Here is a 25,456-nt window from a genome sequence, read left to right as displayed (position 1 = left end):
TTTCAATTCAGTTTATATCACTTTTCTGGAATTCTCGACAAATTAATTTGTGTAGCTATGTTTTATGCCTTAAACACTCCAACAATTAAAGTTATTAAAAAGGTCCTAGATGAAGTCAAATAAATTTCTAGACATGGTTGGGTGATACTTTAAATTCCAGCTAAAATATACCTGTACTGCTGATCGCTTTTCCAGAAAAGCATTCTTGTCTTTGGTTAAAAGCGTTGTCTTTTTCTCAATCTCTTCATTGAGTACACTTTCGTTTTTCAACAAATGTTTTTTATCTAACTGAGCATGACTTAAATCTCTTTCCAGTTTAAGTTTCTTCTCCTTTAACACCAAAACGTGATCATCCAGTTGTTTCTCTTTAATTTTGTCTTTTTCTTTTATTCTGTGGCTTTGTGAATCCAGAATTTCCTTATATTGCTCATAAAGTTCTTTCTTCTTATTTTCTTGTGTTGTGTGAACATTGTGAAACTCTTTTAACAGTTCAATAAACTAAAATGACGATAGGTATTTGTAGGTATAGGACAATAGTAGACAAATAAATACTGTTGAGATGTTTACAGAGAGGAACGCCAGGTTTCTAATTTTTAATGTTCCTAACTAATAAGATAATTAAACAGCTTTTTAGTTAGTGACACTTTTCTATTGTTTCTTAATGTTTTACAGACAAAACATTATAGCATGACATACGCAAACAAATTATACAGAAAAGAAACTTTAATTCTATGTTTCCCTTTTTATTATTATTTTTGTAACTTTTTTCTTTGTTTTAAACGTTTACAACTAGTATTCACATATCTGTCTATTAATTGAGTGAACGTTAAGGTTTTAAACCATTGCTTAAGGTTAAAACATCGAGGTGCATTATTGCCATTCAAACATTCAAAAGTTAACCAGTTGAATTTATCACTTATTTTTGTTTTCGTGAAGTTACAGAATCCCTCTTAAGACAAAGCATGCTCAACATATTTCAAAATAACTAAAAGTCTTAAATACCTGCTTATTAAGGATGGGATGTATGTATTTGATATTTTCAAACTGATTTTGCAAATCAATAATTTCCTGATCAATTTCTGCAGCTTCAGCATAATTTTCATTGGTAACCAACAATGCTTGCTTCTCACTGAGTGCTTTTATTCTCAGCTTCATTTCACTTTCGGTTAGGTGTTCTGATTTCCAGTTGCTAATGAGTTCATTTTGCTTTTCATCTAACTCATCTAATTCCACTCTGAAAAAATGAAGATCCATTTGATTTACTTTTTGTAACGTCAACACGCAAGATAATTTGCAAGTCAACACTGGAACACTGAGAACTCTCCGTTTGCAACTTATTCACAAAAAAATTTCTTATTGCCCCTAATCTGGTATTCAAATTACGAATATATCACATGCAGCTACTTTTGCTTCAAGACAAGAATTTCACATTATACAAACCAAAAGATTGACAGTGTGACACCTTTTAAAAGAATGCCCGAATAGGTAGTATTCTTTAATAACATTAAAATACTCATAAGTATCTCATAAGTTAAATAATCTTACTGTAAAGCTTTTTGTTGTGATTGTAGACTTTCTAGCATGAGCATCAACTTCTGGTCATCGTCCAATTCTATTACATAGGACGTTTCTTTGTTGCTAGTAGTCCTATCTGATATTTGGTCCACATCGTCTTTAATTAAATTTTCGTGTGCGTTACCGATTTTTAGTCCAAGATCTTGTTTACTCGATGCGAAATCATTACTGCTATTTTTATCTACATTATTTTCATTATCAGTTAATTGGTTGTTTAAACAAAGGTTATCATCTGAACCCTTATTTTCACATGTAGATATCATTGGGAGGTCAACAGAGGATTTTATTTCACTTGCACTGACTAACTGTTGCCCACTGCTGGCATCGACGCTGCACATTTCAGTATCGCTTTCAACCTGAATTTCTTCAGTGCATTGCATCCTTGAAGAGCTTCCCAGGAACGCCTGATCCTGTACATGCTCATTTTCTTCATTTAAGGATCCTTTAGCCGAACTCAATTGGTTATCTTCGTGATCTTGTACAGAATGAACACTTGAAGTGTCTGATTTAATGCTTACAGTATCTAACAAGAAATAAACAGTTATTAGAGAAGCAGCCTAGCCATAATACATTACCTTAGAATCTGTTATGCTTTCACAGGACATTTACAAAACCTTTCAAGTAACATTGCTGGAACAAAATAATATTGTTTTGATTTATTTTTACATTATCATTATAATTACAAAATAATCTCACACCTTCTTCTGCCTTTTTAGTTCCTTGCTTTAAATTGCTAAAAAAATAATTAAATGCTTGATGTGATAATTTTATGTCATCAGCAATTTTGTACTTACTAGGGGATATAAATTCAAACTTTATCAATGTGTAGAGTTGAATTGATCACATAAAATTTTTTGACAAAATGACACTTAAATATTTGCAGACCACAAGATAACTTTAAATCTTAAGGGGCCTGAGACAAGCAATGGAGTTTCATCTTGGCCAAGCTTTTAAGGTTAATTAATAATTTCTATAAAATCTATAAGTCCATACCTAGATAAAATATCAACATTTGCTATTCCTTATCTATACTATAATATTTACTGTCTGTCTGTGAGCCAATTTAAAATCTAGGAGCCTTGTGATCGAAAATCAAAGTAATAACCTTAGTTCAAGTAAAATATTCATAGTTTCATGCTAATGGTTGAGCAAGAATACACGATATAGAAATGTACAACAGGTGGTGCATGGGCAAACAATTAGTATGTCATAATAATTTATGTAGCATTATTAAATTTTAAAACCTTCAAGTGCCAACATCCTAGTAACGAAAATAGTTTTTTGAAAAATTAAAAAACACTTTAAAATTTAAATGCCTTCTTAAGTTTAATGTAAATCCAATATTATTTTCCCCTTGGAATCCCTTTTTAATGATAAAACGCTTTTATGCACAAACCTGTTTGTTGTCACATTTGATGTATTTCCCTGACCAGGTCTAATTGCTCTTTTCTTTCTCACTTTCTTTGCTGACTTGTTTGGAGTTGGTTTATTTGAAGCTGGTTCAGTGGCACATATATCTTTAACTGGTTCTAAATTTTGCATGGTAATGTTAATATAAAAAAATAAAAAACCCCGTATAGTAGGAAAATCAAAACAATTTAAGCTTTCCTCAACAGACATTATTGCAAGAATTTGATGTAGAAAATTGTGTTTATTTCTTTTTATATTTTTTAAGTGATTCAAGTGATAAAAGAACTCTTCATGAAAGAAAAGACAGTTCAAAAGCTCTAACTCAAAGATGTTTAATATTAAAATGCATAAAATAAAATATTAAAGGAGGTGCGGTGCCACAAGTAAGAAAAAAATTCTTTGTTCAATAAAATGTTAAGCCGGTACTTATCGTCCCTATTAATTTTTTTCTGTTAATGAGCATATGTATTTTTTATTCAAATCACAAAACTCACTTGGTGTAACTTCTAACCTCTTCCATGAATTTTAAGATTAACGTATGTAAAATTAAAGTTAAAGATGTTATTTAATTTTAAACCGAAGCCTATTTTTCACTAATTGCTCTTCAGATTACGTTTAAAATAATATTAAAACAAATTTGAAGTTTAAAATAAATACAAATTATTTTCTATTCTCTTTTTTTTTCTTAAATTGATGGCATTTTTTTGCAATTTAATTGGCTTATATACGTATATAATAAATCGAGCAGCCTTATTTTGTGTTTATGTTATGTAACACATTATTTCTGGTACGTGTTCATGATTAAGCTTCCAAAACGTTGTTCTGTGGAAATAAAAAATGAATAATAATCACAATAGTTTCATGTTATAAATTATTACAGGTTTGATTGTTGCTTGGGGAAAAGAAAATAATTTTCAAAAAAATTAATTGTGGAATTTTTCTGTATTTCTTTTAAAATAGTTTTGAAAATGTTTCACATTCTTTTTCCATTTGCTTCCACTTTGTATTATTATTTGCCGGGGTAAAATCGCAAATCCCTAGGACTTTGATCAATCACATGTGCCAGGTGAGATAAACAATAGAGTGTGGAAACACCAGTATTGCTGATATATTTTGGTTGAGTGATCGTTGATATCACAATCAAGATTTTTAATGTTATATGCTGTTGGAGACAGCCCTTGTTTGTATTTACTTGTGCGACTATTGCTGTGGAAGACAATTGTTAACATTGATTATTGTTATCTTCTTTGTTCATATCGGTTGCATATTAAGACTTTTATGGTGAAACAGTTACAACAAACTGATAGCGCTATTTTATTCAACAGATATTACAACGAAAAAAGAAATTGTTTTTCCAGAATACAGTTTGGTTGCCTTTTACAGCAATGCACAAACAAACTCTTGGCACCAAAATAAATTAACATTTTTTGTGCTGTAGGCAGTTTGTCACCACTTGTATATGAATTAAATCATTGCAGTACGCTAAAATACATATAATAATGTGCCATTTTTTTTGCGTTGAACTACAATATTTTTAAGCATTTAACTATTTTTTGCATTGTTGAGTTCAAAAATTACCTCAGGTAAATTGTACCGATGTGATTTAGAAACTGCCACAGTATTTTAAAAGGGCGAAAATTGAGACAGCAGTTATTTGATGACGCTAAAAATGCTAAATTACGAGGGTTTTGTAGGATATTATTTGTATGATTTGTGCTTTGAAAGCTATTATCATAGAAGTGCAGAGCAGTTGAGAACCTAAAGGCCTGGAGACAAGGTTAGCATACTCTAAACTTAAATCAGGTTACCCCACATTTTTGTATTAAACTGTTCTTAGGACAAAACCCGGATCATTGATGTTTGCACTGCATATTGGAAAAATATCATAAGAAGACAAACTTTAATTAGACAGTAATTTCTGTCTCTTTCTGTCCCATGGAATGAATTAAAGTAGTGTTCTTTTTTTATTGGTTTTTTAATATATTTTCTATATATCATCTACTGAGCAACTTAGACAACCTTGTCACAAGAGATTGTTAGATTATTTTTTATGTATAACAACCCTTGGGAACAAGGTTGGCAATGCTTATTTGAGCATCATACCCTGCCAAGGTCAATAGATTATAGATCAGTAAATTTTAAAACCTGTTTGAAATAAATTCTTTTAAACTTGAAATAAAAGAAATCATGCACACACCTGCTGCTAATACATTATTTTATTGCTCAATCACAAAACTGTTGTTTAGAGATCGATTTGGAAAATAAGTAGATTTTTTTTAACTTTGTATGGAAGATATATTAATTGTTTTTGGCTATGAAACTATATTAATAATTATTAATTATAGCGAATAGAAGCCATTAATTTGAGTGGTACATGAATATTATGTAACAAGGTCACCTGCCACAAAAAAAATTGGAGCCGGTCTGAAATTTTTAACAAACACGAAGATTGAAGCAGCCGTCAAAAAAAACGAATTTATTTAAAAAACGATATCTGGGGTTATAGGTACTTGTAACAAAAAATGGATTTGTTACTGGAAATTTCTTTTAAAAATTTTTTAAGTACAAAAACCTGCTAGTTTTTGCATGGGAAAATGTTGAATTCTCATTTATTCTCAAATACACAACTACAAAACAATAACAAAAACAATAATAGCATAATCCACTAACCAGACACACTGTCCGTTGGACATTTTTGAACTTCTGTGTCAGGTCGATTTATATCATGTTCTGTTGGTTTGTCAATTGTTTCAGATAGCGTGCTGTCAGTATTGTCAGTCTCTAATCAATCGAAACACAGTTATACAAATACCATAATATTATCGAACATAGAGCAGTAACAATAATCGTTATATGCGTTGATTATTAACTTTGTACCAAAATACAGTTATTTTTTTTCTAATTTAAATTTTTAGATAAATACTGTATGCTGTATGCTTGATCTACAGACTAAATTATTTCAAAATTTGACAGTGATATATAAAGATCAGGTGACAAGTTATTGATAAAACTACATAAGAGACTTTTTGTTCAGATTATGGAAGAAATTATTTTTTTAATTTAAACAGTTTGAAATCAAGAAGGGCAATGATGGGTTTCTCAAAGAGATTTCACTATGAATTTAAACATATGTATATGTAAGGGATCGTCCACAAATTTCGTCTAAATTCGGCTCATTTTAAATCGTCTTGTAAATTTGTTTTGTTCGTCTTAACTCTTTCATACGAGACGATTTTTTGTGATAACATTGTAGTGTCTTAACCGTCTTAATTCGTCTCATATCGTCTCCTGATAGTCACAAATTCGTCTCCGAATATCATATTTTAAAAACAAATTCGTCTCCGAATCGTCTCATTTCGTCTATGAATTTTCTTAATTCGTCTCAAATCGTCTCAATTCGTCTCTGCTATAATAAATTCGTCTCAAAAGTTGAAAAATATTTTCGAACACTTCCGTGAGTTTAACACGAAACTTTAAAAATCTTGGCCAGGAGACCCAGCGTGATTTTGTTCCGTGAAAAAGAAATTATTCCATTGTTCTAGCGGAACGGCAGTGGCATAGCCTAGTTAACTAAGCTTTCTTCTTCAGTTGATAAAATGAGTTTCTCTCAAACTAAAGCTTAGACGCGAACGAATGACTCAGCGGAAACCCCGAGTTTAAATCGAACAATGTGACTAATCGCTTCGGAGGACATTTTAATTTATCTGTGAGTTGTTTACCAAGCTTGGTCAAATCTTACTTTGGTAAAAACTTTGTAGAATACTAATGTTTGTTAGGGTGAGTGAAACCACTCGCTGGAATATTCGGGATGAAAAGGGCTTTCCCCGATAATAATCACGTGAGCAGAGAACAATAGAATTAGCCAATCAAAAAGCGCGGCCAGATTTTGGCCGCAGAAAAATCGTTTGAGACCCAGCGTAATTTTCCCACCTTAACTACTCCGATTTCCCGGTGGTAAGAAAAATTACGCTGGGTCTCCTGGCTAGCAGTGGCACAGCTACTGATTAACTTAAGCTACATTGTTTGTACTCGTTCGATTGTTGAATGTTACGGTCTGTATATTTATCAAACTTGGCAACATTTTATCACAGCAAACTTCGTCGTTCGAAGCTGGAACTATGTTGTGGAAAAGCGAAACAAATCTCACAAAAAATATTATTATTGGTCGTGACAGATGGAATCTTGAGTTATTTTCGATATTTACTGGTAAGTATATCTGAAACTGAATTTAGCCATAAATATTCTTTAAGATTAGGATTCTTTAAATATGTTGTTAGGAAGGAATATATAGATATTAAATATAGATAGTTAGATGCGAAACATAGCTCGTCTTTACTGGGAGATATATTCGAAATGGCTGGCGTTCCTCCGCAAACGTCACATCATCGAAAAACATTAAAATTAGCCAATCAAAAATCGCCGAAAATTTTCTTGAGGTAGAAAATAGCCTTAACATGGTATTCATTAACTAAACGAAACCAGTACACAGATCAGGGATAAAAGCAAAATTTATGTCAAGATGTTTGTTCTCAGGTGTATTTAGGTGTATTTAGGTGTATTCTGCCTGTAATGGTTCGTACATTTCAGTATATTAGCTCTTTTTAACTTAATACATTTAAATGTTATGTTGGGGAGCTAAGAGAAACCGTCCTTTTCGAATTTTTCAAGAAGAAAAATGTAACAATTTTTATCTTCTGCTCTGTGTTCGAATCGTGATTCATTCATTGGTTTCAGAGGGTCAGAGCACACGTGCGAGTGAGTTGTCGTTTTTTTTATCAGTTTGATTCTTTTTTTAAGTATGTTATGAGAAACATAAACATGCTGAACCTATACCCGAAGAAAAGTTAAAATAGGGAGTTAATAAATTTTAGATATTTCTATTAACTATGATAAATCATCTCATGAGGTAATGCACTGCGCTCTTACTCACATTTAACCCGAGCGTACTTTTTATGTGAGAGACAATATCTTTTAAGCTTACACCATTTGTGTACATAATACTGTCTCTGCGCCTCAAATGGGCCTCGGCCGAGTTCTGACTTATGTAGGATGCGATACATGGAACCAAGCCCGGATGTTGCTCGTGTAGCGCTGGTCTGCCTCGTTTTTTTGAAGCTAAAATAAGAAAAAGACTATTCTATAAATGCAAATAATGACGCGAGTGATTACTAAACAAGTTTATTAATGTTTATTTAGTAAAATCTGACTTGAGGCTGGCTATTCTTACTTTTGAGACTTTCAGTCTGTTTTATTCTTATTTTGTTCTTAATAGTAAGAACACGACTTCAGAATTTAGCCTCTATTTGTTCTTATTGATATATTTTTCCCAAAGTTTCTGAAATTTATGTATTTATATACATGAGATAATATGTTTAAGTCCAGCACAAAATATAAAAAATTCAAGCAAACAAAAAAAGATTACTGGAATACATTATTTTGTTCTTATAATCTGTGAAGGAATTCAGGTTGAGTACGTTTTTAATATGTTCTTAATTATTGGCAAAATCTCAGCCTCAACGCTCTTAAAAACGCAGTTTTTATAAAACAAATCGCGTATTGAATTGACAAAATTGAAGGCTAAAGGAAAAAAGTTTATCCATTTGATTTTTTTTTGTGATAGTTTACAAAAAATGATTCAAATCTTAATCCATGGGCACTAGGCTGCTCAACTGAGTGTCTAAACAAGCGGCTATCTAATTTGTCTGAAATCATTTTACGTAATGCAACCGCACGTCACACAGTTTTTTTGCGGAACATTATTTGCTTCTGACAAGCCGTTTCTGTCACATAAAATTGTTAATAATTTTTTTTTTGCAATGTGCAGCCCACCATAATCAATTGTATAAGTATAATTATACATTAAGTTAATATAACAGTGCAAGTTGACAAAAATAATAAAGCAAAAATAGTTTTTTTTCGTAATTTTCAGAAGCAATATCGCAACAAACTTCAATTGCTATTATTTACTTCTTATGCTCACACCGGCATGTGCGAAGAGAAAAGTTAAAATAGTGAGGTTTTTCGAATATTTGTGTGTTGTTGGTAAAAAAACAACAAATCTTTTAAAGATTTTGCATCATCGAGCTTTAAATTTACGAATAAAGAAAATATATAGTTTTATAATTATAGTAGTTTTTTTCTCATGACTACGGAAAAATCACAAGATAAATTGGGCAATTATATATTTTTTTGTTTTCAAGACCGTTGCTGAAAATTTTACGACGAGATAAAAATAAATATTTACCGCATTGTAAAATTTCGTTGATGTAATCTTCATTTTCATCATCGGACAAAGAATCGTCCGTAAACAACCAATCTAGGTCGCTGTCGCTATCTGAAATATCTGAATACATTAAAACCACTTTAAAAAACACTAGCTTTTTAAATAAATTTTCGTGTTTAAGAAACCCTGTCGTCTTAGTTCGTCTCAATTCGTCTCCGTGATTTTACCGCAGCGTCTTAATTCGTCTCAATTCGTCTCCGTGATTTTACCGCAGCGTCTTAATTCGTCTCAATTCGTCTCCGTGATTTTACCGCAGCGTCTCAATTCGTCTCAATTCGTCTTAAAATATTTTGTTCCACTTTTTTTATTCTGAGACGAATTGACAAAATATCGTCTCCTGATATTTATGAGACGATTTTTAAATCGTCTCAATTTCAATTAAGAACAAAACGAGACGAATTTTTTTTAACTTTTTCGTCTTATAGCGTCTCGTTAATGGGACGAAATTTGTGGACGATCCCTAAGAGAGAGTCAATCGTAATCACATAATTTTGTACATAATTGGCAAAGCTACAGAAATTCTTGTCAAAAATGCCAATGAATAATTAAAACTTTTCCTAAATTAAAAAAATGAGAATAGAAAACACCTAATTTGCACAAAGTTTCTTGTAGTTGTTGAGAATAACGAATGAATTTTGAAAACAAAATTCCAGGACTTTTCAACGATGATGTTCAAGAGAAATGTTACAAACCCTAACAGGCTGTAACAATACATATTATAATGGTTCGAAAATAAAACCGGGTAAATGTAATTGTAAATAAGCCAGCATTATTAAGATTAGCATTCAACTAGCACTGCCTGACTTCTGTCACTTCCACTTCTCTCACTAATGACAAACAGTGCTATGGAAGAAAAGACTTTTTTTCTTCTTTTATTTTGGAAGAAATGAAAATCAGGCTAATCAGGCTAACATAAGAAAGAACAACAGGAGAAAGATATTTTCCTGGATTATCATTTAAAAGCTGTTTTTCCAGACGTTCCAGGAATAAATCAATTTTTCTAAATGTTACAGGTTTTGCCAGGTAGTGTCCAACATCAAGCACAAACCTCTTCATGAATTATTATGTTTGTGGAGTACAATTTCCTACTTAACTTTAAGTGTTTTTAATATTGGACATAACATATACAGACACATAACATATAAAAAAGTGTGACCGTAAAAATGACATAAGAAAGAGTGCTAGAACGTCTTGCGGCAACATTTTCAGCTTACAGATTTATCAAGAACATTTTAAATCGCTCAGTATATTAAAAAAAAAGGTTTATACACCATTAGCAAATGTCTAATTACCTTGTACCAGAAATGGGAACACTTCTTCTTCATCGTCTTTACCTTTATGAAGTTTAACATGTTCTTCTAAAAATAGTTTTGATTTAAAAAAAATAGTAGTGCATTCCCTGAAAGTATGGCTGACTAAATGCGTCAAATATAACTGTCTCCTACCCTTTGTTGGCGCTTTGGTTGTTGACATCTCCAAGTTCAAATCCTGTATATCATTCAAATTATTGGATGTTGATTTTACTTCTGCAGCTGGTGCAATCTCCAATCCAGAAAACATATCAAAGCTGTCTGTCCTCTGTTGCTTTTCTCCTTCCTTTGACTAAAATTTAAGAAAAATAGTAACTATTTATGGGAGGTTAGTACAAATTAAAAACATGCATTTGAGAAACATTCTATTTTTCAATTACACAAAATGTAAATGACGCACCTCTTTGCTAACTTTTGTTTGTTTTGCTCTTCGAAAAAATGCCATCTTTCCTGGCAATAACTATATTTACTCTGGTTTTATTTATTTCCTACATTAAAAATTATTTTTTGCACTACTATACATCTGTTAAAATTCATAAATTTTGTCAACAGAACAAGATTTTGCAAGGAAGTAATTATCATGGCTGAGTTCAACAAAAAATGAAATAAATAAATTAATACATTTTTAAGTATATAATAAAATAAAGAAACAAGGCTTCATACATTTTCAGAAAAAAGGTAATTAAATTTAAGAGAAATCTGGATCAAGCTAAAAAACTATGTTTTACATAAAAAATGCCCATATTTCTCCATCATTTTTTCAAAGGGTAGTAGAAGTCTTTTTTAAGCAACAGTCAAATGTAGTAATCACAAACATAAAACTTAAAAAGTATACTGTATCTATATAACAAGCTGATTACCATTTTTTCTCAAGGGATCTAACATAATGGAAACCTGGTATGATTGCTTAATCTCTTAGGCAATTGTGCCATACTAAAACAGTAGAGATTAACATAATAGAAGAAGGGAAAGAATTAAGAAAAATAATTTATTCACAGATTGATCACATTTATTGCCACCAAAAGCTCACAGAAAAGCTAGTTGACAATGATCTAACGTAATGCCACCATTTTGGTGGAATATATAACATTTCTCCTTCCTTAAGGATACATTCGACATAGTCAGCATCTCCAAACTTTGGGAAGTTGTCTTTATCCCAATTTTCAACATCCACTTGACTAGTATTGTTTAGCATTCCTTCATGAGGATAAACAAAATCAGAAAGTTTGCGATCGTACAACCTGATATATTTGGAACCTACCACTTGAACTAGCAAATTATGGTACGGATCATGGTGCAAAGGAGATATTGTTCCTTCGGGACCAAACCAGGCGTTTATTATTACATTCTCGTCTTCCTTATCAGACAAATAACAATAATCAGGAACGGTTATATCATCTTTTAGCTCTGGGATTTGCTCAAACAGTTGATGTTGAGCTAAGTAGCCTGTACTATTGTTTGGCTCAATATAGGTATCAATAAACTCTGACATGCTAACTAACTTCTGCGTCCATTCCTCAGAAGTGTATTTATCTCCTATTTCAACTGGAACTGTTCTAGAGCCAGCTATAGATTTGATATAACTCACAGTCCACTTATGTTCACCCATGGCAGGCCAATGTGTAATACAATTTGTAATAATTACAGGGTTTTCTTTTTTTATGAAGTCTAATTGAAATTGCATCAAGGAAGGTGCACATTTTCTTTCAATAGTCTTGCTAAAATCAAGTGGTGGCATATTGTTATAAAATTTAATCACTTTAGAGGGCGGTTCATTGTCTTTATTTTTTTCGCTTGGAGTAAGGCATAACGGTAACATCCTTGTAAATTTAGATACAATTCTAGATAAAATGTTATCAAAAATTGGAGCTCCCATTAATAAACCCATATCACAAGCTTTTATTGCTCTTCTTACATCTTTGTGACCATATAAACTTAAGCCTTTAATAAGTGAGGCAAAAGAATAAAGATAGCGTATATTTATATCAACATCTTTCCAGTGGCCTACATTTAGTTCTTCCCAAGTCTTGTCCAGCAAAACTTGTGATAAACTTGCAGCATGGATATAATTTCCTTCTAAACATAACTGCCATGCTAATACAGCTTTCTTCAGTGCATCACAATCATTAATATTTGATAAAACATCTTTAGGATTAATGGTGTCCAAATTAAATTCTTCAATAAGTTCACCCATTTTGCACTTTTTTTACATCAGTGACAACCTGAAAAAAAACATTACTTAATACAGCTCAAATAGCTGGCAGTCGACATATTTTTATAAGTTGTTCAAATAAAAATAATTTTAAAAATACTAATCAAGGCATGATACCAGCCTTAAATTATCATACCATATCAACAAATCTTTTATTTTGAAGTCCAGGCTGATTTGAGATATTTTTTAAGATTCTTGTTCTTGTTTTTCAGTCACCATATTTAACATTTCTTTGATCACTCTTTTTTCAGCTAAGAAGTGGACCGTCTTAAAACCTTAAAATGTCACTAAAATTCTGTTATCAACTAATCAGGGCAAAAATTACAACAGCAAAAAAACCTAGGCAAAAAACCTACATAGGTGGCCACTAATTATGATAATTAATGTTTAACCATGCACTTTTTCATTTATTAAAATGTATGACCAGGGTTATTGGATAATTTTGATCAAGTTCCAATGGGGCATAGTGCACAAAGTACAAAGGAGATAGATGAAAAAAAGGGGAAAAGATATATCCAGTTGATAAAAAATATGACTTGTGCAGAAAATAGACAGATAAAAAAGACATATAAGCGAGTCAACAAATCCAATTCATTTAACAAAAGCTTTTGGCCATCTTCAGATTCAGATTGCCGACCGACAGACCGTAAACTACTATCTACTTCGCCCGTAGAACAAGTAATTAAGTTGGAGTTACCTTATTTCTAAAATCCAATTTCTAATAAAAATACAAGATGCAAAAGAATTTTGAAATGTAAAAAAACAAAAACAAAGACACAAGATTAGCTATACACATCTATTGTTTAATATTTTTAATGTTATTCACGATCCATCGCAACAATCACGATTAATAGTGACAATCGCGATAGCATCGTTATTTTTTTATGCATCGCGACTATCGCAAAGCTTAATGCAATTACTTCGCCAATTGCTGAGTGCCGAAGCGAAATTCGAAGGCTACTGCTTCATAACCAAATAAGTTTAAAATTTTTCGAAACTGGCATACTATCCCTGACGCAACAGAGATATATAACAGAGGATCAAAACACCCAAAAACCACCAAGCTCAACGTATAACTTGGTCGAACTACAAACACCATAATACTGCCAAAGTACTTTATAGCTATTACACCAAATAGGTTTATAGCATTCGCTTTAGAAGGTTATGGTGGTATTGTGTCAGGTAAGGCAATCTCGTTAGCATTAGGTTCCTTAGATTCAATCGAGCCTTATACTGAAATCATGGTTGATAAGGGATTTAACATCATTGAAGAATGTGCAGCTTGATTTATTCATGTTCTTGTTCCTCCTGGAAAGCGCAGACAATCTCAAATGACAAAAGATGTAAAGAAAACAAATGAAGTAGCGAAACTACGCATATTAGTCGAACATGTAATACGACGTTTAAAACATTTCATATCATTGGAAGAGAAATGACTATCAACCTTACTCATCATATTGATATTATTGTATAGGTTGTGATGTTTCGGCACTATTCAAAAATCCAGTGATCGAAATTGCTAGGGTCTATCTACTGTTGGGTTGCTAGCTGGTTAGGTGAACTAACTAAAATACTATTTTCTTTTTTTTTATGTTCAACCTAATCACCACTGGATCTTGACGTCTGTTGGTATCATGGTCATTTTATTTATATTTCTATGTATGTTTTGCTTGTATTAGCGAATGTTAAATTGGCGAATGTCCAATTTAATGAAAGTTCATGGAAAAATAAGAATGTATGGTTGGAACAACAACAAAAAAATAATAAAAAATAACAGGAGAAGGGTGTTACGACATGCGTATTTTATGTTGTTTTAATTATTTTTCTAATATCATTGAAAGAGATTTAATGATATTAATGATTTTTCCTAAATGATATCAACTAAGAAATTTAAGATTTTAGCAAGCAGCGTAATTTTAAACATATATTAATCATAACGAAGGAGGGTGTTACAACATTCATAATCTTTTTTTTCAAGAGACTGGATAAGCAAATGTTTGTTTGTTGATATTTCTACGATTTTTTTATCGTGAAAGTTAGGGTTGGGTGGGCCCATAGAACAACTAAATAAGTTAGAGTCTAAACAAGAAAAAAGCTTACGACAACAAAAATATCTTTGATTAACAAAAACAAAACAATTATTCATAATTAATTGCGCTATTCTCTCATGACATTAATTACGTGATTTTTATAATGTTTAAAGATGTATTATGACGATCGCAATATGGATCGCGAAAGTCACGATGCATCGTGAAAGTCGACCCCACAATGGATTGGGACATTCACAATGCTAAAAAATTTTACTATTGCGACAGCATCGTGAATTGTGCACGACGCGCATGATACGCAATTCACGATGTTAGGTGTCCTACTGTACTGTACCTCAATCTCTAATGTTTTTTTTTGGTGTTTATGAAATACATTTATCTTACTAATACTGTGTTTTTTCTGGAAACATTAGGAATTAATTTGACCATAAAACAATTCTGGGCATAAAATGTTAAGTATGTTATTATTTTCATCCATGGTAAAAACCCAGAGACGTTTGTTTACAATTTGCGGCACATGCACCGTCTGTGGTGTTTAAATTAAAGAATATACAAAAACAAGACAGAATATTTAATTTGCTCCTATATGTTCTGGCATTTATATCATTGGTTCTTAGATAGTTCATAGATGGCAGCTAAGCTTGAGACCTCCAAGTTTGTTTTGATTTGTTTATACAAGAAGGATTTATTTTGAGTAAGATATTAAAAACTAATAGCTTTAATTCTATTTTTTCTTTAAATGCCCTTTTAATGATATAATATATATCAATTCCCCTCATAAGCAGGACAAAACTGTACATACAGCTATTTACGATTTTAGTTTCTTTACCTACCAAAACCGCCATTTTGAAAATATAGCCCTTTAAATATTGTCTCTTTAAAACGTGTGCGCATTACTTCTTCAAAATCGGCACAAGGTGTATTGTTAACATAGTTTGTATATACTGATGTGATTTTGGCTTAAGGTGTGAGTAAGGGAGAAAAAAAAAATTTTTAACTTCTTTCAAAATAAAAAAACTTTTTAATGGTGAAATTATTTTTATATAAAATAGGATGAAATGTGACTTTTTTCCAAAAACAAAATCCTCATCATTTGTCTTTCAGCTGAATTTGCTAAAAAGATCAAATATATGTGTAAATGCATGTTTCTCACTTTGGGAATAAACTGTGGTAAGCATATTTTGTAACAATAACGTAATCACAACCAACGTTGTAAAAAACGATACCATTGAATTTCTTGTATCGCTTTTCTTTTAACGATTGTTTGTTTTTATCTGATCAATTAAAAATCACTTTTTTCACTTTGACTTTCATTTGTGCTTTTTTGGGAAAAAGTTTTTTCTACAAGCAAGCAACACTAACAACATTGAGCTATATAAAATATTAAAAAATGTCTACTCGTCATAAAGCTTCTGCTCCTTCAAAAAAGAGAAAAAAAAATTAGAAAAAAGTGTTTTAACTCTCCAGCCAAGTGAAGATAAAAAATAAAAAATAATATGCAAATTGAACAAAAATGTTAGTCGAAAAAAAATAATGATGTTTTATCCAGTGATAGCGAATATGACTTAGTGATATTGGATCATTTTTTTAACCCTATTCCATGAGATTTTGTAACATTTTTTCCTTTTCCTTTTTGTTTATTTTTACTTTGCCTATCTCTCTTCTTGTGAATATGTTTTAAGTGCAAACATGAGCAGACACGCGTGTTGTACAGAAGTTGTTAAAAACACCTGTAGCGACCATTTAACTATACAAAAGTGATGATATTTTTTAAAAAGGTCTTTTTTGAAATGTTTATTTATTGTGTTAGTACTGCTAGCCTTTTCATCTTCATTTACAAAACTAAAAAAAGCTACAAGGTGGAGGGTGAGCGGTTTTTGAAGACAGATGTTATATCTAAAAATGATTTTACATTTAATTCGTAAGTGTGAACAGATCTCGAGTTATGACATATTTTTTAGCAAATTATGGTTTGTAATTCAATATAAAAAGTAAGTGGAAAATATCTTCAAAACGGAAAATAATTACACTATAATTTTCAGATAGTTTTTAGATCAATGTGTTGTGATTACAAAACAGTGAACATCGATCATGAAAAACTAAACGTTTTGTAAATGGAAATGTATTAGTAAAGGAGGGGTCATTTTTTAATGTCTTTAATTTTATTCGTTTCCAATAATTTTCATATCATCTTTTAGGCAATTTTATAAACTTTCAGAAAATGTTAAACAACAATATTACAACTTTTACGTAATTTTAATAGAAGCTATTTTAAAACATCACACATTTTCCCTTACTCACACCTTAAAGCTAATCAAAAACATGTCTTTTAATCACTTTAAACAGTTTTGAAATAGTTTCCCATTTGTATCCCATTCATTTCCTATTCACTTGCACCTTGTTTCAATTTTAAACTTACAATCATTTCAAAACTTTAAGTGCCATGTCATGTGGATCAAGATATAGCTAGCTAGCTAGATATACTATTTTTTCACGAAAATATGGCATTGAACTGAGTACTAAATGCTGGGAGTCCTAATTTGTAAGTGGGTAACTTGTCCATAAAAAGACAAAGGTTGTCAAGCCTGCGGTTTAGAACTAAGATATACTTAGCACTCTTATTTCCAGAAAACGAAATAAGAAAATGGTGAATTAAACCATCAGCTAGCTGGTGTCCTTGCTTGCGCTTGCCATCTTTGGTGTCTCGTGCAGAATTTCCCAGAACTTTATCGAGTGTATTTTTGTTAGGCAGTGCTATTTAAAGTACTTTTGCATACAACGAGAAAAATGTATTAAAAATACTCATCGTATTCTCTTCTGGGTATCTATATTTTTATTTTATTAAAAAGCATTATAAGTAATCTACTTAAGAGATCGATTCTCTGATATTAGTGTCTAATCGCTAAAAAGAACCCCCCTGAACAAATTTTTATTTCGAGTTGGACGAGTGCATTATTCAAAACAAAGACCATGGTCAACTTCACCTAAAGGTATTTCACTAAATTTATATTTTGCTAAAAGAGGAAAGCTCTTAGGATACATGACCATATCTTTTAAAATATTCGATTGAAAATGTTTCCTTTGTAAACTTCATTCTCTCTGACGTAGCGCTAACAGAAAGTCAAAATGGTGAGTAGAAGCAACGTGTACTTATTTTTCTTGAATTAAATTTTCTTAGATGGCCTTTACATACACTCTCATTTTTCTTTAGGTTCAATCTGCCTCTGCAACCAATGTTGGGTCTTCAGGAAGGTCTCCAGGGAAGGCATCGAGCCCAAAAGGTGGTAGTGGTTCTACAGTAAGATCACGAAAGGGAACCAGTTCTTCAACAACAACTAGGCGTGCTGCTGGCGCTGGTGGGCCACAAAATATGTGGAGATTTTACACTGAGGACTCTCCAGGAATTAAAGTGTGAGTATGACAAGTCTCAAATCATCCTGATAACTGCCTGGATAAAAATACTCTTGAAAGATGATGAGCACAAAATCCTGAAGTTTTAGGAACAGGCTATAAGCAACAAGTGCTCTACCATTTCTAATATACATAATCTTGTTGTGCATATGAAGCAAAATATTTTTTGACATTTCTTATAAAAATTAAATTCTACACTTTTTGTGACTAAAAATTAAGAACAAGAACATTTTTGTGACAAAAACAGCCATAGCTAGTGATAATAGAATAAAGTAAAAATTGAGTGAATTTAATAACTTTATTGACTTTGTTTTTACTTTTATTTAAGAACATTTATACTACAATAGGAAAGTAAAGTAATCTTTAAGCCAGATAAATACTTATTTTTTTTAAAAAGTGTCATAGCTAAAATGTGCACAGTAATTGTGGTATATACACAGCACAATTGACTTAAAATCAGAAAAAAGGGCTATGGTTGGTGTGTTTTGCCATCAGAATTCTGGTTTGATTTGGTTATCCATACTATCCCTTGTGAAACCACCTAACCCACATCGAATAGCATATTGTCTATTTGTTCACCTTACCAAAAAAAAATATTTCCTGTTTATTTGATCCAAAAGAACTCAAAGTAATTAACCAGTTTTATTGGTCTTTTTTTACCTACAACTGTGCTGTATACACAGGGACTAAGAATGACAACAAATAGCAATTCTAAAGTGTACTGATTGCAATGTCCCAGAGGTACAAAAAACCCAGCATAATACATTAGGCTCGTGAGAAGACCAGAGTAGACATAAAATGATATTTTTTTGTCTGACGAAAAGCTGACTAGCCGACCCTGCAACAAAACTATGAGTCAGAAAACAGCAAACCAACAATTTAGGCCTTGTATTCTAAATAATTATAAGCCTTGAAAAATTGTAATAAAGGGAACTTCTTTAATGCTTGTCATATTTTCTATATGATTATTATTTTTTAATTTAGGGGCCCAGTTCCAGTTTTGGTGATGAGCTTATTATTTATCGCATCAGTTTTTATGCTTCATATCTGGGGTAAATACACTCGATCATAAACAAATCGAAAAAAGTTTCTGGAAATACCAAATTAAATGACAGACTATAGCTTTTTTAATTGAATAATGTATAATATTTTGTTGGTGCGCAATATACGTACGGATAAAATGTATGGATGGTTTTATATTTATTTATAAAAAATTTAACAAGATGATAAACCACTGTCTTCTGTAAATAACCCTTGAAAACCGTTTGGAAATAAGCTTTCGAAACCAAAACCAAAACATATTGCGATCTGGAAACTCTTCATCATCTTTACGTTACATTAGTTCGAAAAGTTACCATTGATAAACAAGATTTTTATGGAAAAATATACAAGATCCTTAAAAATGGGCATATAAACGATACAAAAGAATGCTATATCGTTGCTTTTTTAATTGAATAATGTACGTGGTGCTTTAAATTTTTTCGGCACAGACAATTTTTGAAGTTATTGTGCAGAGACATCTAAACAGGTTCCTATTCAATTATTGCTCAAATTTAATTGGAAAAGAAATTGATTGGTTGACGCTTCTTTTCGACAAATCTAAAAAGTTTAAAATGCCCAACTTAATTTAACAAATACATAAAATCAAATTTTGTCGAATTCCAAAATCAAAATTAAACAATCCAATTGATATAATTATAGGACGGATTTATTTATAGCCCTTTCTCAGGTCGATCTCATCAAAATAAAAATTGCAACCTAAAATTTGATAGCATTTTTAGATTTAGACTGTTTTGTAGATGAAATTTTAAGTGTTTCTTCTGTTGCAAAAATAGACAAATCAATCGACATCAATCCGCAACTAGATTTCAGAAATTAGACATATTTGAAGAAAAGCGATAACATTTTGTTGATATAAATAATGAAGTCTATCCAAACAGTAACATATTGGTAACTATTATTAGCGAATTGTGGAGAATGGTTGAATTTATAAATTGTTGTTATAATTTTTTGTATTTTTCAGCTTGTAACAAGAGAGGGGACAGTTAAATATCGCTAATAAGATAAAGATAGTGTTAAAAAGTTAGCTTTGTACGTTGTAAAACGAAATTTTAATGTTTTAAGTTACAAATTTCGGACAAATACTTCGTGGGTAATCTAAAGAAACTTAACGGCAGTTTAAATTAACGGAAGTAAAAATAAACACCATTTAACCTGGGCTATTTTGAACCGCATTCTAGAGAATAACCCAACCCAACAGCTCGCCGTCTGAAATTGTCCTAAGGGAAAGAAAACATTGCAAGTTGTTGCCAATAATATTTCAAGGCTAAGAATCCCAGTTTGATTTTTTAGAAAAAGTGAAATTTCCCACCATATTGAAAAGGCGACTGACTTAGTTTCTTCGGATAATTGAAAACCAGGACAAGTGGAACATTCACTAAGTGAAACAACTTTTCCCTGTTCCTTTGATTTGGCTTATCAAAGTTTCTTAGTTTCTTCGCATAAGTGGAACAAATCAGCAGCAAAGGTCCTAGAGGTATGTCCAGATATTCTTGCTTATCTTTGTTAAAACTTTTCTTCAGGTGCCACCCATTTTTTGAGATAGTTTAAAGCTACATTATTGTTCATTTAAAAGTGAATGGTTAGAGAATCTAGAATCAACCGATGAAACCAAGGCTAGTTTTGGCGCTTTCAATTCCTGTACGTTTATGTCCAATTTTCTTTCTGTTCGGACCACCGACTCTTTCTCTGACCATTGCAGTAAATCTCCACCCAGAAGAGATGCAACTGATGATATTATTAGCTGTGTGGGACATGATACTACACACTAACTATTTACCAACTGTAGGTTCAAACACTACCAATTGATTTTTCTTCTTACATCCTCTGTTAGGATTATTGAGAGTCGTATTTTTTTCTGGCAAATAGCTCTGATATGTTTTGCCTTTACATAGAGCTGTATTGAATCAGTTTTGTTTCAAAAGTCTTACCAAATAAGCTTAAATTTAACACGTTCGCTGCCAACTACGAGTATACTCGTACTACGTCAGCGCTATTTATTTGCCAACTACGAGTATACTCGTAGTACGTCAGAGCTGTTTTTTGCCAACTACGAGTATACTCGTAGTTTCATAGAGAAATTTATTTTAAAGCTAATTGGCTAATTTAAAACAATACTTTTCTTTTGTTTTAGATGGAGAAAGGTTAGTGTCAAAGTATTTGACTTAGAAAAACATGTGCTATCCATTTTATTAGTTGGAAAACTCGCTAGTATTTTAGATTATGGTTGACAATATCTTTCATGAAAAACTACAAGAAAAACTATTCCTTTGCATTAAAAAACATTTCCCAACACATAAAGGTGGCTTTTCGCTCCATACAGTGCATTCATATCGAGTTTCTTTTCCTTTTTCTTTGAAACAAACTCGGCATGGTTTTGTTGACAATCTATTCTTCTCAGTCGGAGGTATTGCAGTTACATCATGAAAATTAGGCATGGTGTTTGTTCTCCTTGGACAAACAGACCTTGTTTTTACTTTGTCTCCAATGAAATCCCTAATAAAAGCTTCTCTGTACTTTAATAATGTCAATGACTTATCCTACCATATTTGGTGTTCAGTATGCGTTGAAGACAAAAATGTCGAAGATGTGCAGCGCTATTTTTTTGTACTATCGTGTTGTTTTTCTCATGCAGTCATAATAGGAGACCATCTGGTTATCCCTATTGATATCTGACATGCCTGAATTATAACCTCGGATGCTGGTTGGTTTCATCTTCTTCCCACCTTCTTTGTCGGACACCTTTACTGTCTCATGTGTGCGCATGGTACTGATCGTCACATGTCTCGTCAGTCCATTTTGTAAAAATGACACCCTCTCTGCTTCTGCTTACAGCGTCTCCCTTTATGCGTTTTGCTTTGGTAACCTTTTTGGATTTGATTTACGATCACTTCTTAATGTACCACATATATAGGTATTTTCTGTAAGCAAATGCTTTCCAATTCAAATGAATTATATAAGTTATTAGTGTACAGCTCATAACCTTTTCCTAGCATGTTCTCCATTAAATGTAAGACAATTGCTCCTGTTTGACCCAACGAGTGAATATCGGAAGTTGGCTCACCAGAAGAGATCTTGACATTCATTACCATATGATCAGATGCACACAGCTCGTAGAATTGAACACAATATTTTTGTTTTTTATCCTTAATGTATTGCCTGAATATAAGACGTCCTCTCCAAAGCATCATTGACTCATCAATTGATACCTTTCTATTGCTTTAATGGGATAAATTTTCGCGGGGAATAAACTTCGCGCATTTTGCAGATTTGGGTACTATCCGCGAAAATATCTCCCTTCGAAAATTTGGAAACAGGCCATCCGCGAAAATTTTAAAAAGTTCCTTGATCTGCAAAATTTAAAATTTTTGTTTTTCATTGTTTTCAGTCTGAGACTTCCTTTTTTGTAGGCCTAATTTTTAACCGAGTACTGAAGATGAAATGACAAAAGTCTCAAGTCAGTTGACCCTTTTAAGGATGTCGAACCTTTGCTCCCAGCTTCTAATGAAAATGATTAAACGAATTTGAGTTCTCTTCCCAGCCTTACAGATGAACAATTGAAAGTTCCTTGTACCCCACGAAGTGAAATAGTAGTGGATGTAACGGATGACGAATCAGGTTTTTTAATTCAATTAGAATTTCGTTTCGTTTTTTATCTAGTTGTGTTTTTTCTACCTGACGTTATAGTTGTGTTGAAAGAGCTTTGAACTAAAATGCAAAACTACACTTGTCTCGGTTGGTTTAGAAATGACCAGTTTAATTAGGAGACAAGACAGTGCCATTCAGCCCCAAACCCTTTTGACAACTTATTTTACTTTTTGCAAAAATTGCTATTATGACCACTTCTGCGAAAATAAGTCCCCGCGAAATACTAAAATTTCACGGATAAGATTAACCGCGAAATTTAATCTACGCCGAAACTTATCCCATTAAAGTAGGAGTGTAGATGGTAGTCATTCTATTATTCAGTTTTATTTTTAAATACACGCCTCTCTCCTTTAAACGCCTTTCCCCTAATAAACACCCCCTTCAAAACCAGGGAAGGTATATAAACGCCTAGGTGCTTATTTGAGGATTTACCGTAACTCTAATTTTAAATCCTAGGGACTAACCTTGGACAGTAAAATCATACTAAACCTCCTTGATTGTACATTGCTTTCACCTAAAAGGGTTAATCGATTACCCTACCCGAATGAACAATCTGTTTTCGTAAGGACAGACTTGAGATAGAACAACGTAAAGCTTAGTTGCTTTTAAATTTTTTTTGGCACCATCTAAAGAATCTTTGAAACGCATTAGCACGTTTCTTTATGAGCAGTTCAACTGCAAAGTCCATCACTTTCACTTTCCACCGCACAGATGTTAACATTACCTCCATCACATTCGAACACGTGTACGTCAAGTAATGGTTCACGAAATCGAACCTTCTTAAAGGATTGCACTGGTTCGAAATCAAGGTAGATTGATTCAAGAAAATCGTGTAACTGCTGAGGTGAACCGTAAATACCTAAACGATAAATTAATAAGTGTTAAAAATAAAATCGAGTTTGAACAGCGCCTCTGTTCTCTTTTTCCATAAGCAGCGTATTTCCGTCGAGTGATAAAGGTAACGGAGAGGCTATAAATGATTCTAGTTTTGATTATACTAACGATTTAACCATTAAAGGACGGCTCCTGCAATTATCCAGGGAAAGTTGAGCAAAAACAGCGCCACAATTAAGCAACCATAAGCTCTGAGGAATCATATTTTACAAAGAGAGATAATTGGGTACCTAGCATAAACTGTTTTTCTCTCGGCCATAAATCTCAGGCTAATTTTAGAGAAGCTGATTATTTGTTGATTGGAAGGGTGCTGCTAAAAAGAAGATAAAGGTAAAGAAGTAAACATCAGATGTTCGTTTCTTTTCACGTACCTTAATTATCAGTATTCAATTTTGATTTTTCTTTCACATAGATGCTTATTACAGTCTCAATAAATTTTTTGTCGTCAACTAAGCTTTCAACACTGACTGCTCCAAACGTTTACAGAATCGTCTTCATCATGTCTTTGTGCTGGAAACAGTTCATCAACCAAATCATTTGTACTGTTATCATACAAAGTTACATCAGTGCTGCCAAAACTGATCACAGGAGGAGTATCATCATCATCATCATCATCTTCAACCTGGTTGTCGTTGCTGCTTAAAGACATCTGTACGCTGTATACGATCGGCAACCGGTATTTATGTTCATAAGAACGTTTTTTATACAACGCTTCAGCAATATTAATTTGCATTTCAGCTAATTCTTTCAAATACCACAGATTAAACTATTTTCTAGTATTTTCTACTTAGATACGTTTTCTCTGCAACAAGGTTTAATTGAAACCAAAGAATTGTCAATCCGTAGATGTAATCAGATATCATGACTTATTCAAAATGACGTCATATGTTACTCCGAAATATGTAGACGAGGAGAGTGGTAAAGTACATTTTCACGTAGAAACTGGACAAACAATGTAAAAAACATTCTCGACCCCAGAGCTTTTTGAGATAAAATCGAAAATATTTTTTACTTTTGAGGTTTATCTCAAAGAGCTCTTGGATCAAGAATGAGGGTTTGAATTAATTGCAATAGTAAGAAATTGGATAAGATTTTCCTGTAGTTGAGTATATTGATTTCATTTTGCGCGCCTATAAAGTTTTTCTTTATAATCATTCTAAGCAGTGAAAATAGTTAGCCACGCTCCGCAATAACAGGCCTGGGGTCAAGAGATCCTGGAGAAAGAGATTGACAGTATTTTTGTCTTGCTTTCACAATTCAGGGCTAAAGGAGTCAAACATAACAACAACAACAAAAATAGATAAAGTTGCGTTGCAAATTTTCACGTTCATACACTAAGTGCAACTGCCTCTATATAGAAGCCAAACATTTGATGTTTTAAAAGAAATGACCACTTAAATCAACTGCACAGTGAAAATGTTACACTGCTGTTGAATATTACGGTCTAACCTTTATAAAATTTAAAAACTTTGAATTACAATAAATCTTATTATAATAATTATATGGTAATCCAAACTGTCTATCTTATTTTTTCGATGATGCTTGATGATGTACCCAGATCCTAGAATAGTTAGCAAAGAAGATATTGTGTGTGGTAAGACACAAA

At 32.2% G+C, this 25,456-nt stretch overlaps 4 protein-coding genes across 5 annotated transcripts in view; 1 reads left to right on the top strand and 3 right to left on the bottom strand.

Moving 5' to 3' along the window:
- Positions 1 to 11,068, bottom strand: part of LOC130640743 (titin homolog) — a 28,345-nt gene extending 17,277 nt beyond the window's left edge. Inside the window, exons 1-9 of one of the 2 annotated variants that reach the window (XM_057447273.1) lie at positions 10,979 to 11,068; positions 10,714 to 10,870; positions 10,561 to 10,626; positions 5,656 to 5,766; positions 2,972 to 3,104; positions 2,274 to 2,308; positions 1,546 to 2,098; positions 1,003 to 1,234; positions 172 to 498 (exon numbers count right to left, since the gene is read on the bottom strand). In XM_057447273.1, coding sequence (XP_057303256.1) covers positions 172 to 498; positions 1,003 to 1,234; positions 1,546 to 2,098; positions 2,274 to 2,308; positions 2,972 to 3,104; positions 5,656 to 5,766; positions 10,561 to 10,626; positions 10,714 to 10,870; positions 10,979 to 11,023 — 1,659 coding nt within the window. In that variant the 5' untranslated portion in view covers positions 11,024 to 11,068. The remainder of the gene's footprint in view (positions 1 to 171; positions 499 to 1,002; positions 1,235 to 1,545; positions 2,099 to 2,273; positions 2,309 to 2,971; positions 3,105 to 5,655; positions 5,767 to 10,560; positions 10,627 to 10,713; positions 10,871 to 10,978) is intronic. The other variant, XM_057447274.1, reaches the window with a different exon arrangement.
- LOC130640745 (uncharacterized) lies at positions 5,919 to 10,533 on the bottom strand. The gene is made up of 2 exons (XM_057447276.1): positions 9,230 to 10,533; positions 5,919 to 8,100 (listed from the first exon to the last, which is right to left on the bottom strand). The coding sequence occupies exons 1-2, from the start codon at positions 9,336 to 9,338 to the stop codon at positions 7,880 to 7,882; spliced, it is 330 nt and encodes a 109-aa protein (XP_057303259.1). The 5' UTR covers positions 9,339 to 10,533; the 3' UTR covers positions 5,919 to 7,879.
- A 484-nt stretch (positions 11,069 to 11,552) lies between the features above and the next one.
- LOC130640744 (lysine-specific demethylase 8-like) lies at positions 11,553 to 17,550 on the bottom strand. Its single transcript, XM_057447275.1, has 2 exons — positions 12,927 to 17,550; positions 11,553 to 12,800 (listed from the first exon to the last, which is right to left on the bottom strand). Exon 2 carries the CDS (start codon positions 12,770 to 12,772, stop codon positions 11,588 to 11,590), a length of 1,185 nt encoding a protein of 394 aa, XP_057303258.1. The 5' UTR covers positions 12,773 to 12,800; positions 12,927 to 17,550; the 3' UTR covers positions 11,553 to 11,587.
- Positions 17,551 to 17,870: 320 nt separating this feature from the next.
- Positions 17,871 to 19,480, top strand: LOC130640742 (protein transport protein Sec61 subunit beta-like). The gene is made up of 3 exons (XM_057447272.1): positions 17,871 to 17,967; positions 18,050 to 18,249; positions 19,234 to 19,480. Exons 1-3 carry the CDS (start codon positions 17,965 to 17,967, stop codon positions 19,319 to 19,321), a joined length of 291 nt encoding a protein of 96 aa, XP_057303255.1. The 5' UTR covers positions 17,871 to 17,964; the 3' UTR covers positions 19,322 to 19,480.
- Positions 19,481 to 25,456: the final 5,976 nt, after the last annotated feature.

The sequence above is a fragment of the Hydractinia symbiolongicarpus genome, chromosome 4 (assembly GCF_029227915.1).
Source record: "Hydractinia symbiolongicarpus strain clone_291-10 chromosome 4, HSymV2.1, whole genome shotgun sequence".
Classification (NCBI taxonomy): Eukaryota; Metazoa; Cnidaria; class Hydrozoa; order Anthoathecata; family Hydractiniidae; genus Hydractinia; species Hydractinia symbiolongicarpus.
The sequence above is the reverse complement of the archived record's forward strand: the minus strand, read 5'-3'. Positions and strand labels throughout refer to the sequence as shown.